The following is a 19,190-nucleotide window of genomic DNA, read 5'->3' on the forward strand; positions in this document are numbered from 1 at the left end:
TGCATTTGCACTCACAAGAAGGTGTGGTCTGAATTGTGTTCTAAATGTGTCATATTCCACTTGAATATCATACAAGTGAAAGTTTTTTGTCATTACAAACTGTTTATAAATGATATATTCAATAAGTGATACACAAGTTTTGCATTGAGAAGCTTTATTAATCATCCAGTTTCAGTTTGTCCCTTTGTGGGGAAGCAGCCATCTCCCAACGTGTTGTGTTCAATATGTGTGTATGTACATCTACTAATAACTTGCTCAATAACAATAGATTAAGCTATGACAGCCTTTTTCTAAATCAGCCGTATAAACATAAATACATATAAGCAACATAACATTTACATGATAAAATCTACTGCGTCTGCAAATTTTGTACAGAACATAACCTGGAGCCAAGAGCTGTAAACTAACAGAAGTGTTGCTGATGATATGTGTAATTAAGCATCATGTATTTTGAAATCAGTCTAAAGGCATGAATTGAGTGCTTATGGATTTTCATTGCAACAGTATAGAATTATTACTTTACACATTGGTATTATTTATTCTCATGCAGGCTAAAATATTGAAACCTTGGCCAATTTAAATCACAAACTTCTGCAATTTTTCAACTGACCAATACTAGCTTTTGAAAAATTGATTTAACCTGCATGTGTTGTCTTGCAAATCTGTAGATGTGTTAAAAATGTATGTAATGCACCACAGTTTGTGACCTGGTTAACAGTAAATGCTTCGTGTTTCGCACCAGCCAAACAGTCACATCTGTGCCTTGTGTGATGTTCAAGTTTCAGCTTATATACGTGGATGAACTGTCATGGGACACAGTATTAAAGAAACAGACAAAATGCAAAAAGAACAATACAAATAAGTGCTTTGACCATAACAGCTGCTGCCCTGCACTGTAGTTCAAGCGTAATGACAATGATATTTTAAGAATTCAAACATCTGCTCTAAAACCTTTTCATCGGCCACACCTTGCAGTAATGAGTCAGTCAACAAATAAGATTAGATGTTGCGTGTGTATGTGCATGTGTGTGTGTTTTAGGTGGAAAATGAGAACATCCCACACAAATAATGTTTCCTTGAATTCTGAGGGTATTTCTTTGTCTGCAGAGCTCATGAGCCGAACCAAAATATAAGTTCATCCTTCTAGTGAAAAATACTTCAATTTTTTTTTAACTTTTAGTGCTGGATCAACACGTGGCACATTTGTAACTATTTACAGGTTGTATGATGATGTATAGTGACAAAATGCTCAGAGTTTCAGTTCAGCCAATAACTATGTTGTATAAGATGATTTAACTCGGATTAGTGAAATGATTATTTGCTCTTCTCTATTGATCATCAATATAAATAAAGAAACCCTGGCGAACTAACGAGGTCAAACAATTGCCGAGGCCAACATGGTCGCCTCCACATGGGCCACGACGTAAGCGGTGGAGAAGAGTGTGAAACTCTGTACGACTGAAAGGAGGGGGAGACTGCTGCTACGAAATGATCTACGGTCGTGCTGGATGTGAATCTATCTTCTCAACAGTGAGTAAGCATAACAATTGTTCCAGATGGGTTTTTGTTGTTATGTGTGTGGTGCTATCATCATTATCTCCTTCAGTCTCTTATCTCCATATAAAGGAGTCCAGTTAAGTTTCAACTTTCCCATAAGTCCCCTCTGGAGGGCGATACTGTTTAGGGAAGGCTTTTAGCTGGAGGGAGTTAAAGGCGTATTTGCGACATCCCACATTCTTCATCGTGTTCTCTCTCCTGCATCCTTCACTGTGGAAAAGATGGAAGACACATAAAGCAGGCATCTTGCCGTTGTTTTTTTGTTTTTGTTTTTTTAATCTTTTGGGAATGTTTGCATTTTTCTGCAATGATTTGCAGTCATAAAATGGAATGTTTTACGTTTTAAATCATTATCAACGAACCTGCGCATACAATCCAAAGCCTGGTAGAAGATCTGTGGAGCAAGAGCATGCTCCTGCTGCAGGATCTGACACTGTTCCAGGGTTAGGGACATTGCTGTGCGATCCTTGGCACTCTTACAGCTGGTGAAACGGACTCCATTCAACCGGCGGCATGCCTGGAGTGACCAGAGAAAATGGAAAAAGAGAATGAGCAAAAACTGAGCGACTGAATAAATAGATTAGCCCAAAATGAAAAATCAGTCATTGGCCACTTGCTCTAGTAACACCAGAAGGGCAAGTGTGTTTTTTGTGTTTGGCATATATCACTCCTTGATATGTGACATTTACTCTGGAAGACTTATTTTACACCAAGTTGTTCACAAAGGCAAAGTCTGAGAACTCACAATACTTACAGTCAGAACTCAGCTGTTCAGGCAGATTGCATGCCAGTGAGCACGTGCCTCAGAGCTAAAACACTGCAATAAATATCTTCTTGTTCTTCAAAAACACACACTGTTTCACAAATTAGGTCTTTCAGAGATTTGGATTGGAGCAGCAAAGCAATATGGAGCTATTTCATATTTTCAGCTGTTTAAATCACATTTGAAAACTGGTATCCCTTCACTTACATTGTTTGGAAGGAAGCTTTTCCAGTCAATAAAGGGGTGTGTTTTGAAAGTAGCGAAATTGGAATAGAAAAAAAAACGGTGCCTGATCTTCTTATAGAAGAGGGAGGGAATGTTAAATTATTTAAAATAACTCCCAGGGGAATTTATTCTGGACACAATCCTAAATACACACCACCTCTGGCGGCTTCAGGGAAACCATTCATGAATTCATCTGCCATTTTAAGAAGGTAATTATCTTGCCTTTCATTGCCAAAATGTCAATCTATCTGTCATTTTTTGCCAAAAATATAAATTGGAGTAAGCCTGAAACCACACATCTTTTAACCAGTCAGTGATTAAAAGGCTGATATTCTTGGTAGGCTATATTAAACGAATGAGAAGCCATTTTACCTCCGCTGCCTGCCACAAAATCTCCACATTTTTGCTTTTTTTGGCATTCACATTCTGGCTCAGCAGTTTGAGCAGATCGGGGAGACTGCTGGTGCTGCGGGAGCGAGGCAAGCCTTAGGAGGTAACAGCGAGAGGAAGAGAATGAAATGTGAGGATTCAAAATAACAGATATTTCCTTCTGAAAATGTATGTATAGTATTCGGACTCACAGTCTTCTGGCAAGACCTCTTTAAATTGGTCAAAGTACAAGCTGAGGCGAGCCATGCTCTCCATGTTAATCACTTCTTGCAATGACGTATCTCCAAACCTGCACAAATATATCCACATCATTTGAGAAACATAAAATATTACTGTCTGAGCAGACTACTTTTTGCTTTATTATTACAGATGTAAAAATCTTTAACATCAATTTCACAACATATTTTAAAGTTTTCCATATTTTTATTATCGTATAACTGAAAAGTGACATGAATTTTTCTTGTAATGACAAGCCCGAATTTCTCTGAATAATGCTGTGCAAAAATTGGTTCGGTACAATGCCTTTTGTTCTCTTTTGAACGTGTAAAAGTCCCTGGATATGAATCATATAAGCCATGTTAGGCAGTTGTTTACTTTTCTAGAGTAGCTGTATTAGTTTTTACTGGCTTAATCGCCCTCAAACGTTCAAATCCATTGGTTTCCTCACTTACTTCTCAGCCAGTGTTTGCTGTTCGTTGATCCCAACATTGAACATGACTGGCTGCACGCGCAGCAGCATCCCGTTCTGAATCTCCCTGGGCAACGTGTCAAATATTGCCCCTGGCAACGGCACCCTTACATTAAACCCGTTTCTGTTCCCAGTGATCACTGGCAGCATGTCCGGGCTGAATCCTGAAGTCGCTTGGGTAATTTTAAAGGTAACATTTCTCAGGTCCATCACTCCAACATTCATATCCTCCAGCATGGCCAACTCCTCTCCTTTAACAAACAAGTTTTATCAAATAAGAATGGTATGGCAAATCAGCAAGAAATCAGCCTTAACTGAAGAATTAAACTACTCTTCAGTATGTTAAAGAGACACTTGGATGATGTATGCATGTATTATATCTGTGAATTTCCAAAAGTCAATATTGTGAGAGTAACATTGAAAAATATATCACTATAGTGATATATACTTCCTCTATATATGATAACATGGCGACTATAACATTGATTTCTATAGTCAATAGCCATAGGAATTCATTTGTTTTTTATTGCTTAACCAAAGAAACAGTTTTCTTTTGTGTGCCGATCAGTTTCTGTACAAGTGCAAACACACATTACCATATGTGCTGAGCAGGCTTTCATACTGCACCAGTAAGCCAATGGTGTGCAGCTGCCTGAGGAAGCCTGAGTCGCAGAGACAGTTTCTCAGTTTCAGAATAAATCCACAGATCAGTGCAGTCATCTGTAAGAAACACATCCCCCTTTATCAGTACAGCTGGGATTTGAACCCAGATGCTGCACAGTGACATGTAACTGCGTGGTTATTAAATCAATGGCCAAAATAGTAGAAAGAGTGACTGACTGTCTGACAGAAGACGACATCCCGACGATACTGCATGGTAAGGCTCATGGCAATGGTGGGTGCACTGTCCTGCATCAGCAGAAACACCATGGCCTTCTTTGCTTTATCGCTCATCAGAGACACGCAGTCCGTCAGCGTGGTGAGAAGAGGGTACAGAGCTTCACTCCACTCACCTGTACACACGGGTGAAGGGATTTCTTCAGTACAAGCACAAAAATTACGATCGAATAGACAATTTCTAAGACAATTTAGAAGTTGGTGCCATAATAAATTCGTTATCCATACTGCCATCCTGTACTCAGGATGCTGGAGTCTATTCCAGCTGGCATTGTGTGAGGGGCGGCTCACCCTGAATGGGCACAGGGCCACATATAGAGCACATGGATGCTCCAATCAGAAATGCCGCTGTCTGGTTCAAACCAAGGACCTTCTTGCTGTGAGGCGGATGAGCAAACCACTGTGCCATTCGCTATAATTCTCATGTCACAGTTTGACAGTTTTATTTTCCAAAAAAAAATGGTTGTTTTCAATTTTGCTCCTCATTTACATATAGTGCATACAATTGTACGCAGCTGTGTGTTGTCCAAAGTGCAAATGCAAATAATGAGTTGAAATTTGTAAACACTTGACCAATACAATGCATAATATAATAATTTTCAATACTGTAATAATTAATAATACATTTCCCACTCATAAAAAACAAAACATATATTTGAACTGTGTGCAAATGTATTTATTTTTATGTTTCTAATAGGCAGGAAACCTTTCTTTCTTAGATGTAATTATCAATGAACAGACCAATATTTTTCTTTTTCTATCAGTAAAAATCAACCAATCCCAGGTTCAATAAAATCACCCAACAGCACAGCTACTGTGCCCTCATACGTTTTGACATATGAGGCTGAAAAACCTTGCATAGTTATGCGGTCATGTTTAGGCGTGAACACCACAGCCACTGCTTGAGTTGCAACAGGCCTAAAGCCCCGCAGAAAAGATCACCTCACTGTAATGAATAACACATTTTAGGAGACGATGGCTACTGTAAATAGAGCAGTCGGAGTCCAGGGAAGATTGGATGACAGCAGAATAGACTGCACCGGAAGGGGCGGGCTGGTAACCGTACGCTCTAGTTCTCTAAGAGGAAGCTTACAACCAAGAAGAAAAAAAGAGAACAACCAAAGGTCCATCTAAAAAGTGTAACAACAACATGGGAAACCATGTGCGGTAGTGGTAGACTGATGCAGCCTTGCACTGCCCCGTAAAGGGCAGGTCAGACAAATGGGATCCAAGGCCGGGTTGACAACCACAGCGCCAACAGGCATAAGGTTGCAGAAGAAGAGCAGGAGGAAAGAGGGTGGAGGAAGAAAAGGATGCTGATGAACCCAAAGAAGTGAACCCAGTAGCACCCCCAAGTGTTCAAGACCAGAGGTGTGCCAGGAAGCTGAAGAAGCCACTCTGAAGGAACAAGATCAGGGGACCAAAGGCCAACGAGGCTGAGGAGTGGAGAAAGCTAGATGAACATCTGCTCACCTCACCTGGTAAGGTGAGGTGAGCATCAGAGAAACTGCAGCAAGATCAAAGGGCAGAAGGGAGAACGAGATCGATGAGCCGGTGGAAAGCAGATGTCATCTCCGCCAGCGTTGGAGAAAGGAGGGCCTGAAAATGCTCCGGGATGAGATGCTCCGGGATGTCTCGCTAATATCCGGTGGGCAGAACATATCCGAAGACAGGGGAATAGAAGGGAGAAGGAAAGCTCAAGTTTCTTCAGGAATCCATTGTGGGCTCCTTGAGAAGAGGACAAGTGTAACCTTGGAATCTCCATTGAAGAATTGCAAGAGTACTTTGCAAGAGAAGGAGCAACTGCAGGAGGCAAAAACCAACTCCTTCATTCCCAAATGGCTTGGCCTACCGAGGGGCTTCTCAGCTGCTGGCCTGTACGGATGGAGTACAGGCCTCCTCAATGTAATGAATACAGGACAATTTCAAAACTTCATATCCTGATGCATATTGAAATATTATATAATGTAATATGGTACTAAAACTATGTTACTACGTTCACATTTGAAAAGCCGAACGATATTGTATTTGTTTTAATTAATGACGGCATTAAGCAGAAGCAGCTCCCCACTACAGGACTGTGATGAGGAGTCTTTGCTTTTATATTTAGCTAGTTTTTTAGTTGTTACCGAAAATTGAAGTGAACGCTGACTTGTTTGAATATTTCTTTGCTTTAAATCTTACCTGGTGATGTCTTTTCAACCTCTGGGCTGCTTCCTGCCAGGGAGAGAAAGTAATTAACACAATTTATATACACACACACACACTAGCACACGCAGAGCGATCAGTGATTATTTATCTATCTATCTATCTATCTATCTATCTATCTATCTATCTATCTATCTATCTATCTATCTATCTATCTATCTATCTATCTATCTATCTATCTATCTATCTATCTATCTGTCTATCTGTCTATCTGTCTGTCTGTCTGTCTGTTTGTTTGTTTGTTTGTTCATTTGAAGGAAAAAAAAAACAACTTTCATGTATTTTTATCATAACTTCCAAAGCAGATTATGAGGAGAATGAGACACAACGTAAAGCTAAGCTATTTTTAAATTTAAGGATGACAATGAAGAGTGGATTTGCAATGAGTGTGTCGGTCTTATCTATTTACCTTTCTTGGTGCTTTTTGGCTCTTCGTTAGCGAGGAGGAAAACATCCTCAGAGCTGCTGTCACTTTGGATTTTGTCTCGCTGCAGCAACCTGTCCACCCTCTGAATGACACACTCCAGGCTCTTATCCACATTCAGCCAAATCTTCTCCTGCGCAAAAACATTAATCATTAATGAAGCTTTTTCATCACAATTCATAAACAAAACGGCGCGGGCTCTGTCTCTTACCCACTCCTCCTCATGCAAATCTGCCTGCAGGGAGGCACGCTTGTTTTTAATGGCTTCGCCGCCCTCCGGAGGAGCTGTGTGGCGGGAAGGGGAAGTGGCTAAACGCGAGGGTGAAGTCGGGTGGTGGGATGGCGAGCGGGATGGAGAGTGAGAGGAGGGAGAAAGGGAGGTGGAGGAGGGGGACGGGGTGCCTTGGCGGGTGACCTCCGGACGGGCAGCTGCCAGGGCGAGGATGGCCGAGGACAGCAGCTTTGAGTCACAAACGGTGACCAGCTGACGTGTCTGGAGGAAGAGAGGAATTTAACAATCACTCAGCTGTAAATGTTCTTTAAAGTCTATAAACAGTCACTTGTAGCTTTCTATTCTGCTCATGGTTATTGTCATTTTAATTTTACACAGGTTTGAATTAAAAGGCTGTTCCTATCGAACTGAATTAGATACATAATGGTTCAGTTTGGATCCATAGTCCAACACATTTTTCAAGGTGTTCAGTTAACATGCTAACCTTGGCTTTTACATTTGCATATATAAAGGACTTGAAAAACCAAAAATGTCATACATTCTGGATTCATTACAAATCAACTGAAATATTGCAAGCCTTTTATTATTTCAATATTGCCGATTATGGCTTATATCTTAAGAAAACTAAAAAATTCTATCTCAAAATATTAGAATATCGTGAAAAAGTATTTTTTGTTCTTTTAATTGCATTACAGAAATTTCTGAGACAGTTCTGTATTTGAAAATTTTAAGTTTTTTTCTGCATCAAAGTAAAAGCAACACTGACAATATTGAAAATAAATTGTCAATCTAGCTGTTCATCTAAAAGCTTATGTAACATTTCAGGATGTGATTCAGAGGCTTGGAAACACGTTGCAATTTCCCTTTGTGCTGACTGCTGAGACTCGCTGATGACGTGATGTTTCATTTTTTCAAAGTGAAGCCATAATCTCAGCACAACTTGCAGACCACGCCAAACACCAATAGATCTTTCACAGATAATGAGCTACAAGAGAGTGTTGGCTTAGAAAAGCCCTTCTCTTACCTTCTCAGTGAGGATGGTCAGTGTTCTCTCCAGAGCATTAGGTGAGCGATCCTTGGCAGCACGGGACAGGCGCTCTGTGTAGTAACACACTTGCGTCTTCAGAGTATTTATCTGACCAATCAGTTCTTTTGCTTTTACCACATCCTGAGGTTGATATGCCATCCCTTTTAGGCCGATGCCAGTAGAGCTTTGTTTATGTGTGGAAAACAAAGATAATAGGAATTAAATAGCAGCGCAAATGTGGCAAACTTTGACACAAAATTGGCAATGTCGCACACTCACCTCTCTTCCTCATATGTGCTGATGGAGAAAGTGAAAAAAAAAATCACAAAGTGAATAACATCTAACGCAACCTTGATAACTGTGACACCAGATCATAGAAATGTTATTCCACTCACTCTTTTCTGGCTTCCTCTAGCTTTTGGACCAGTTTTCGAAGGCCGCAGCCTTTTAAGCCTTGATGGTGAGCAGCAGGGGCGCCAATAGTCACAACATCATAGGTGTGGTCTAAAAGGGAGGAAAAAAAAAGATATTGAATAACCTGAATGATTCAAAATCCAGGACATGTAGAGAATATATAATCAATTAACCCACCATAGCCTGTCTCTCCTTGAACTCTCATCCTCTGAATGTGTAGATTAGTTGGAATAAACTCTAACTTCCTCTCTGCTTTGAGTGTACTGGATTTAAAAGAGGGACCTGGCAGGAGGGGGAGAAATAAATCATCTACTGTACATAAAGCAACAGCAGTACTTTATTTGTACTATTATTATTTAACATACAGACATTCATAGGGATATTTATACATAAAGGCTGAATGTTATGTAAACATTGTAAAATTCGATGAAAAGACCAGGAGCTCCTTGGAAAGCCCATGCAACATTTATACAGTGCAAAACAGGTTTACAGGGCTCAGAAAATTGCAGCTAGGGTTATAAATATAACAACAACAACAACGGGTTAACAACGACTGCCATTGGTACCGTTGACCTTCAGGATACAGGAAATTAGGCTACTGTGGGTCGATGAAGGAGAGGAAGAGGGCATGTTCGGAAGCAGAGAGAGAAGAGGAAAGGCAAGGGTCTGGGACTGAGAGAAGGGACTTTGAATATTGGGACGATGGCAGGAAAAGGTAGAATTGCTTGACATGATGCAGAGAAGGAAGGTGGATGTACTCTGTATATCCAGGAGACCAGGTGAAAAGGTACCAAGGCTACAAGCTTCGGAGCAGGTTTTAAGTTGTACTATCACGGTACTGACGGGAGGAGAAATGGAGTAGGAGTTATCTTGAAGGAGGAGTTTTTTAGAAATGTTCTGGAGGTGAAAAGAATGTCAGATAGACTTATGAGTTTGAAACTGGAAATTGAGGGTGTGATGCTCTATGTTGTTAGTGGCCATGCCCCTCAGGGGGGATGTGAATTTGAAGAGAAGGAGACGTTCTGGAATGAATTAGATGAGGTGATACAGAATATCCCTAGAGATGAGAGAGTGGTAATTGGTACAGACTTCAGTGGACATGCTGATGCAGGCAATAGAGGGGGTGAAGAAGTGATGGGCAGATTTGGTATCTAGGATAGGAACGCAGAGGGACAGATTATGGTAGATTTTGCAAAAAGGATGGAAGTGGGAGAGAATGATTTATACAGGTTGGCAAAACAGAGAGATAGAAAAGGAAAGGATGTATAGCAGGCCCGGATGATAAAGGATAGAGAGGGAATGTATTGACGAAAGCTAAAGGAGTGATGGGAAGATGGAAGGAATATTTTGAAGAGCTGATGAATGAAAAAAATGAAAGAGAGGGAAGGGTAGAAGAAGTAACTATTGTAGACCACAAAGTAGCAGATATTAGTAAAAGTGAAGTGAGGAAGCCATTGAAGAGGATGAAGAGTGGAAAGGCAGTTGGTCCTGATGATATACCTGTGGCGGTATGGAAGTGTCTAAGAGAGTCAGTGGTAGTTTCTGGCTAGATTATTCAACAGGATGTTAGAGAGTGAGAGGCTGACGGATGAGGTTAGACAGGAATCCCCATGGACCATGAAATTTGCTGATGACATTGTGATCTGTAGTGAGAGCAGGGAACAGATTGAGGAAAATCATGAGAGATGGAGGTATCCTCTGGAAAGGAGAGGAATGAAGGTTAATTGCAGCAAGACAGAATATATATATATATATATATATATATATATATATATATATATACACATAACACTACATAACATAACACTACATAAGTACTTGAAAAAAAATATATGTATGCAGTATATATATATATACAGTGTATATATATATATATATATATATATATATATATATATATTTTTTTTTTTTTTTTTCAAGTACTTGGGGTCAACAGTCCAGAGCAACAGAGAGTGTGGAAAATAAACGGGTTCAAGCAGGTTGGAATGGGTGGGGAAAAGAGTCAGGGGTACTATGCAATAGAAAGTTATCAGCCAGAATGAAAGGAAAGGTGTACAAGAAACTGGTGGACCAGCGATGCTGAATGGACTAGAAACAGTGACAATGACAAAAGGACAGGAGGCTGAGCTGGAGGTCGCTGAGATGAAGATGCTGAGGCTCTCTTTGGGTGTGACGAGGATGGATAGGATCAGGAATTAGTCCATGAGAGGGACAGCACATGTTAGATGTTTTGGAGAGAAGGTCAGAGAAGCCAGACTGAGATGATTAGGTCATGTACAGAGGAAGGATAGTGAATATATTAGTAGACGGATGCTAGAATCGGAGCTCCCAGGCAGGAGGTCTCGAGTAAGACCAAAGAGAAGATTTCTGGATGTAGTGAGAGAGGATATGAAGTTAGTTGGTGTGAGAGTGGAGGATGCAGAGAATAGGGTTAGATGGAAAAGGTTGATTTGCATTGGTGCCCCTGAGGGCAAAAGCCGAAAGAAGAAGAAGAGGACAGACTGTTGGGCCATCATTCTTGTTTTGGTATTTTGGACAACTAAGAAAAAAAAACGGACTCCTTGTTGTCGGTGGGTTTGAATTGATGGTTCACCTCATTTAAACTGTGGTTCTCACCTTTGTACTCATGCAGGTCACTTATAGTCTCCTGGTATGTAAGGATGATGGTTTGATACTGAGTGATGATCCGCCTCCTGAGGTTCTCCCAACATGGAGACAGCTCGCCAAGCTCCTCCAGCTCACACACCCTGTGCACAATATGATTCTTTTAATAGCTGAGACACCAAGCTGATGATCTTGCAGCTTGAGGTTAATGCAGCATGTAATCCTAGTAAAATACTCAATTAAGTCCCTCCGATTATTCCAGAGGCGAAGCCCCATTCATGTGGATAACATAAGACTGCTTTGAAAGCAGTAAAAGTGCTTTTAAACACTTAACCACGTCACCTATGAGGTTTACTTTAGGCCACTTGAGGATTCGTAATATAAAACATATCTCTGTTGGGTGCTCACTTATAATGTTCTTTAGTAAAGTATCTCAACAACTATGGGATGAATAACAATGTACTTTGATATAAATACAGTATCAATGCTTTCCAGTAGGGAATTCATCATTAGGGACCGCTAAACTTTTTATGTAGTGTTGAGTTTAGCCTACTGCAGCTGGTCACCGTCATATCTCCGTATTTTGCTGACGTTTAATGAGAATATTAGAGAATGAGAAAATCTGCAGATCTTAAATATGACTTTCCCAGAAAAAGTTACAGAAAAAAACTTTTTAATTCCTCTTCCCTCAGCCGTAGGGAATCTTCAATCTTTGTAGTTACTGCTAACAGTTAAGACAATTCATATTTCAGTATATTTCTTATTCTTCCTCCTTTCTACTATTATCTATTACTGTTATGTTTTTTTTTTACTTGAAACTCTGGCACAACAATTTCCTTCGGGATTAATAAAGTTGTTCTCATCTCATCTCATCTCATCTCATCTCAAAAGACAAAAGTTATCCATCTTTAAAGCTGAAAGGTCAACCCGTTGCTGTTGTTTGTGCAAATAAAATTTCCTAAGGAAATCATTTCAAGCCATAGATGAAACAGGGTTGCACCTCGGTCTACGAGAAAAAGTGGAATAATGTTAGTTTTGTAAATGTCTCATTTGGCATCACAACTTTACAGCTGACACTCTTTTTAATGTGGAAGAGAACAGATCTCAGATGTTACCTGACAGCGTCTTCTTCCAGCAACAGTTTGACAAACTGGCGAGGAATATGCAAGGACAGCACGCTTTCTGCCATCTGCTCCAGCACCCGCAGGTGGTTGCCATCGGTGGTGGGGAAACGGTACGTCTGTGACATGACGCCCCCGAATACTTAGGCGGAAAGAGACATACTGTCACACTTGGAAGTTACCACAAAATTGCAGGAAGTGCACCTCAGCTCAGGAATACACTCATTAACACACTCACCAGCCTTCAGAAGTGGATCTTTACACAAGGAAGAGGATTTGGATTTGATGCCCATTGATTCCGTTAGACTTTCATCCACAGGAAGGACCATCTGATATACAGGCACAAAAAGGCATCACACACTTCGGACGAACAATAATGTGACCTGCAAATGTGTGCAGACACAGTGAGCTGAACACAACAGGACCACTGAGGTAAACTGCTAGATATAGTATATTACACTTGAAGGGAATATTGGCTATTACTTGAGAAGAGTACTGTTTTCTTTCACAGAAAGAAAAAACTAAATGTTAGATAGCTCAAAAAAATGTCAAAAAAGAATAGACGATATCTCTTTTCAATCAACAAATGAAGTCTTTAATTAAATTCTTAAAAAAATGCAGGGAAAGCTCCTGTATTTTAACCACTTTCATTGTTCCCTTGGGATTTAATTGGGGTGTGTTCCGCAGCCCCTGTTTCTGGTCATTCTGAGAAGGACGACTTTCCAGCTTCATTTGGACTTTGTCATAAAATTATAATTAAAACTCTGTCACGCTCACCCTTCCATTAATAGTATCTCCCCTCTGCAATCTCGCAACAGGAGCTCTCTGCTCACGCTTCTCTTCTATCTGCCAGGCGATGACAGTGATGTTACCTACATTCACATTCTCCGCCGACCTGGCATCCGCACACGCAGACACACACACACAAGGACACACACTGGTTAAAAATCACCATTCAATATTCCCGCTGCATGTGTGTCACCGGTCGAGAAGCCTATTACCTCAGAGCAAGGTGCAGCCTGTGGTGTTTGTCCTGCAGCAGCTCCTTCACAGCGAACATGGCTGAACCAAGCATGTACATCTGGGACACACGACAAATTTAACGGATTTAGCCTGCATAAGTAAAAAAATGTATTGATGTTTAAGGACGGTATAATCGATCATATTCTTGAGAGGTGACTGACCGTGCCCTGGGAACGATCCTTCACATCGTAGACAGAAAGCTTGACCTGAGTCTGCTGAGTGATCATAGAGTCTTGGAAGAAGGCTATGCTGCTCAGAAAGATGGGGTTGTTGGTTGCCTGGATACAGAGACATAGTACAGAATTGGACTATGTCTGGAGTTTTTAATCATCAGGGAGAAGGAAAGGGTGACAGCATACGTCAATGATTTCAGTTTGTGCATGTTTGGTCCAGAAAGCTTGGGGTGGAGTTGTGCAGCTCACAGCCACAAAGCTGGTTGGCTTTCTCTCCATAGCTGGGGGCACAAGTTCACTGCAGGCTGTAAGCATGAAAACACACACAAATTCCAGAATGCTCACTAATCCGTGAGACATGACACAGCACTTTTAATAGTTAGAAATATTGGCTGAATAGGACAAAAATTAAAGGCCATTTTTTTCCAAAAGCCCCTTTTCAAGTATTAATCTGCTGCAATTTTCAACACATATACTTCAAAAGAGTCGCACACTTTAAGATCTGAAATGCCATCCTCTATTTCAAAGGGACAAATAAAAACTATTAGTACAGTTATAAGACGCTATTCATACATTCATTATCTATACCGCCTATCCCACAATCAGGGTTTCAGGGTTGCTGGCGCCTATCCCAGCTGTTTTTTTGGGCGAGATGCAGGGTTCACCCTGGACGGGACGCCCAGTAAATCACAGTGCCAACTATAGAGACATACAATCCTTCACTTTGTCATTAACACGTCTGGTGCAATCAAATCTACTAATCACTGTGCCACTTTGGCGCTCTATATGACACTAAATCTAATTAAATGTGTTGTTCATGGTGAAACTCACCGAGACTAAATTCTAACACGGGCTCATCTGGATCCTGATTGTTGCCTGTAAGGAAAAAGAGAAAGCCATGAGTCTTGCTACACATCCTGTATTTTCATCACCAGTGCAGTGATCACGTTACCATGGTGGCAGTTTCTTAGTTACCTGATAGTGCCAGCCCCATCATCTCTGCCGAGAGATCAAATGTGTTGGCCCGGTAGACTGACCAGGGCCTGTGGCGCGGACTGCGCTCCTTCCCGGACATGGACGATTCATGTCGGGCTTGAGGATGCATCGTTGAGGAAACAGGCCAAGGCCGAAGACGTGAGCAGTGTCAGCAAGACCAAAAACTTCTCTGTTCTCTGAGATATGAATGTGTTCCCTTGATATCAGCTCTCACGCACGTGTCATCTGTTAACCTGAGACAAAGAGGGGAGAAGACGGATAATCGTAACCATGGAAACATTACAGGGGTTCTCAACTCTAATAATGATGTTGTGATTTAATGCAGATGGCAGCTAAGCGGAAACAAGAAAATAAAATGATAGTCGTAAGTAATTGGTTGCATAAAGGAGGCTACGCCACATGTGGCTGACATTCTATTCCAGTGTGTTTTCACAAGGGCGCAGATGAATGACAGGGTTGGCTGCGGTGCTCAGTCATGAAAAGAATATGTGCGAATGTGGCGCCATTTCTGTTACAGTGCTAATGTACGCAGTGGGAAAGTTTTTTCTTGAACGTGTGACTTCTCTCACAGCTGCAAGATCTGAGAAGTAAGCAGTGAATGACTAAACCAGCTTCTGCCAGCTCCCGATCTCCTGCAAATGAGTGTGAATTTGTGTTTGATTTTCTTCATCACGCTTTGGTTTCAGACTGAAATGGCAAGCACACACACTCACATAGTCAATAATGTAGTTTGCTCTTCAGTTATATTCCATCAAAACACAACAGAAAATGACACCAGAAGAAAAGAATTTGATATTTGAAGTTAAAAGGGGTCTTTGCTCTTTCTCTAGTAAATCACCTTAAAGGATTCTCAGACATCCACCTGTGATTTACTTTTCTAAAACTAAATATGACCGTGTTAGAGGGAACAAACGATCCATACAGTGATTGTACAGATTATATCGATTTCAAGGAAACATCATCTTCATCATCCACAGCTCATTTGTGAAGACGAAGCAAAAGCCCTTACTGTTCTTTTTACGGAACTGATGCAGTATTTTCATGTAAATTTGAGATAACAGAGCTGTAACTCAGGAGATTTGGTTCTGCTGAAAGATTTCAGGCAATCATTCATTAATTGATTTGCTCAGCCTGTTTTCCTTCCTTTCCTTCCCTCAGGCTTTCCTTAAATTCTACTCTTTACAGCTTCTCTGTTTCTTGCAAGGTTTTCTTTAAAGAATTAATATTTTCATTTGTTACGGCAAAAATTGCTTAACCTATCCTTTATGTATTCATGTGATAAGTTTTTTCCAACCTGAGCGATTTACTTCAAATTGTTGTTCAGTCTGAGAAAAAACAGCTCAATTTATTACAAAGTCTAATAAAGTTATTAAGTTACAGCAAAGATTGAGTGAGAATGTAACACATAACGAAGAGAAAAGGACAGGGGCAAAAATAGAGGAGAAAATTGTGTCCGTGTGTGTCCGTGTATAATTTTCTCACAATGGCATTTTACTGGTTCATCTCTGAGGTCCAGGTAAAGGTAAGGTTAAGGTTCACAAAGAGCCTCCTTCACAAAGACAGCTGCGCAGAATCACATTGGATTTAATTTGATATCACATGCAATATGCAATACAATACCTGTTGTATTGAATTGTGTAATGCACAATGTACAAAAATACACTGAAATGAGAATGTTGAAGAGGAAAAATTGAAGGGGATTTGATGACTAAAATGAATTTAAGTTCTAAGAGACAAATATTCATGTAGGTTGTACCCGATCAGATTTTGTTAACGTGTAGTTCTGTGAGTTTCACAAAAAGACATTTTCCTTTATGTCACAATGACACACTAGAATGTACTCAGAATAATCAACGACAATGTACTTCCTTCTCTTCAAGCTCTATTCATCTAATATCCAGTTTGTTTTTTTGTCTGATACAAATCAAAAGATGTGTGTTTGGGTTTGTGTGCTCTAGCACACGTGCCAGAGTGTATTCATGTGTAAATATCTCACCAGTGGTGGTCTATTTTTACTTGTGAATCACTAGTGATGTCACACCCTGTGAGCCGGTGAAAGCTTTATCCCCACATGTCAAACATGCACAAACATGCAAACCAACAAAAGTGCACATGTGCATGCGTGTGCAAAATGCTCTCCGACTCAAGCTTCTCAAATAAGAGCTCTGGCTGTTTTTATTTCTAATTGGTCAGTTTATCCTGTATTCTTTTTTCTGTAATTGTAAATTGCAACTTATTGATTTTTGTTTGATAGTTGCATATTGAAATGTCTGCCATCCTGCTTTGAAAGGTGTGGCTTTTGTAGCCCTAAAAGAAATCAGCAATAACTGAATGAAGCATAATCCAAAATTACAAGCAATAATGACCTGCAGACAATATTGAATTTTCTTTGTGATTTCTTTGAGTTCAAGTTTTTCTTGATGATTATGCATTTTTACTATATTTACAACCAAATTAATTATTAAAACATAGTAAAAGAGTTTCAAGACTGGGATTATCTTAAAGATGGTCATGAACATGACATATAAAAAAGAAGTGTTGTTTCAATAAGTGGCTGGAGTTAAAGAAGTGCATTCATAATTGCATTTTCAGAGTTATTTAATCATGTTTTTGTTGTTATAAATGTTAAAGCTTGGTTTTCTATGGCTTCTGAAAGAGCAAAGACAGCAGATGTGGTGAACGCCTTAATACTCATAACTATGCAAACATTCACCCTCAAGAGTTTTGGATTCGGATAATAATTGAAGACCAAATTAACTGTTGACTGACAAATCAACAACACAGTGGAGCAGGCAGCAGCGATGACAGCGAGATGCTCCACAGTCGGTGCACGACCTCTGACCCCAGGAATGGTGAATGGGTCAGTATCTTCCAGGTTCATGGTGAAGTAGATGTAAAAAAGAAGATGCAGGGAAACAATGAACAAGCAATGCGTTGCATCCAAGCAAAGAGGCTTCGGGGACTTCTTGTGTTCCTCCAGGGACAAAAGTGACCCAGTTCTCCAAGCTGGCTGCTCACAGCTGGACCCCCTCGGCCCCACCCGCCAGGTTCTGTCGGCACCGCTGCACTGCAGAGTCTTTTCTGTTCATTTCCTTAACCCCTCTTGTCCTGCCCTCAAATCCCACAGAAAAACCTTGAGTCTTCCAGTCCTCTTTGTTGATCTGCCTCATTACTGTTATCAGGCTTTGTCTTTTCCCCTTTTGCTTAAGCCCCTGTGACCCCACCCCACGCGCCCCCACGCCCCAACCCCGTGCTCTCAACCATTCACACCCATTGCTCTGCTTTATATCTGTGGCTCCCTTGAGACTGCCTTCCAATTATGTGATCATCCGTTCATTGCCTCCTGATCTGACTGAGGGGGAGAAGGAGATGCAAAGTAGGGAGGGGAACTCTCTCACACAAACACACATGTACACATGTACGAAGATGTAGCAACATCACACGAAAAGTGATATCATGTTAACAGTGGGTCAAACTTGTGATAATGGAAGAACCCTCAGATCTTCTCTATACACAAGTGTGCAGTTAGGATGCTGTCAAGTGGTGTGCCAGGCAGTATTTCTCTGAAATACACTCACACAAATGACAAAAAGAATAGCGAGCTGAAGTCATCATAATCTAGTTGTATTTTGAACGGATGGAAAACAGTGACTCAACAGATCAAATCTAACCCTTCACGCACTGAGGGGAGCATCTGGAGGCCCATCATGACGTGCGTGCAGCTCCTTCGTCTACACATCCGGTATTAACTGTACTGTGTGTACAATTTAAAATACAATTCATCCTAATCCACCATGAACTCGCCGATGGGCTTTCAAAACCCTGCGAGGAAACATGTTACCCATGTTATCCTTCTCACTGCTAGGCTGGATGTAAACATCCATGCGATGTCTATAAATGGCAACACAGAGTCATAACATTATTGTTATTATTATTACATCACATCGTTCAGTGTTTCTCTCCGCTGACTCTCGGACAGTGTTTGCGTCATGACGCTGCTGCAGGGTGTTTACTCCCTCAGCGGAAAAAAAAGGCAGGAACACAAACATAAACAGCTCATCGACATTTAACACCGATATAATAAACATGTCTCTGTCGGTCCTCTCCTCCGGCCACATCCATCACTCCGACACCTTCGACAAAACCGCAACATAATATCATTCTAAAGACAAAAGCAGAAGTAAATCAGACGTACCATCCAGGAAAGCACAAAGGTGTTTCATACGGATGCGCATCCTGGTCGCGTCCTCGACGATTTCTGCAGTCAAGACTCGCCCTGCTCCCTCTGACACATCCAGGCGAAATGGATGGGCTGGGCGCTGCGCCCCGTCCCGCCACGAGAGGGCGCTGTTCACCGGTCTGCGGAGATGGCGCCCGACCGCAGGGAAACGGAAATACAATAATAATAAAAAATAAATAAAAAAAAATAAAATAAAAAAATAAAAAAA

At 40.8% G+C, this 19,190-nt stretch overlaps 1 protein-coding gene across 1 annotated transcript; it reads right to left on the minus strand.

The window, feature by feature from the left end:
• Positions 1–137: 137 nt before the first annotated feature.
• On the minus strand, positions 138–19,045 carry inpp4aa (inositol polyphosphate-4-phosphatase type I Aa). Its single transcript, XM_086145116.1, has 24 exons — positions 18,938–19,045; positions 14,722–14,975; positions 14,578–14,622; positions 13,933–14,051; positions 13,735–13,851; positions 13,552–13,631; positions 13,328–13,445; positions 12,789–12,879; positions 12,545–12,692; positions 11,442–11,572; positions 9,003–9,107; positions 8,807–8,915; positions 8,691–8,708; positions 8,409–8,595; positions 7,364–7,645; positions 7,138–7,285; positions 6,705–6,737; positions 4,464–4,636; positions 4,220–4,343; positions 3,607–3,874; positions 3,127–3,224; positions 2,918–3,030; positions 1,920–2,074; positions 138–1,767 (listed from the first exon to the last, which is right to left on the minus strand). The coding sequence occupies exons 2-24, from the start codon at positions 14,849–14,851 to the stop codon at positions 1,635–1,637; spliced, it is 2,925 nt and encodes a 974-aa protein (XP_086001242.1). The 5' UTR covers positions 14,852–14,975; positions 18,938–19,045; the 3' UTR covers positions 138–1,634.
• Positions 19,046–19,190: the final 145 nt, after the last annotated feature.

This window comes from Fistularia commersonii, chromosome 4, assembly GCF_037954325.1.
Source record: "Fistularia commersonii isolate RoL2024-O1a breed Wild chromosome 4, RoL_Fcom_v1.0, whole genome shotgun sequence".
Taxonomy (NCBI): Eukaryota; Metazoa; Chordata; class Actinopteri; order Syngnathiformes; family Fistulariidae; genus Fistularia; species Fistularia commersonii.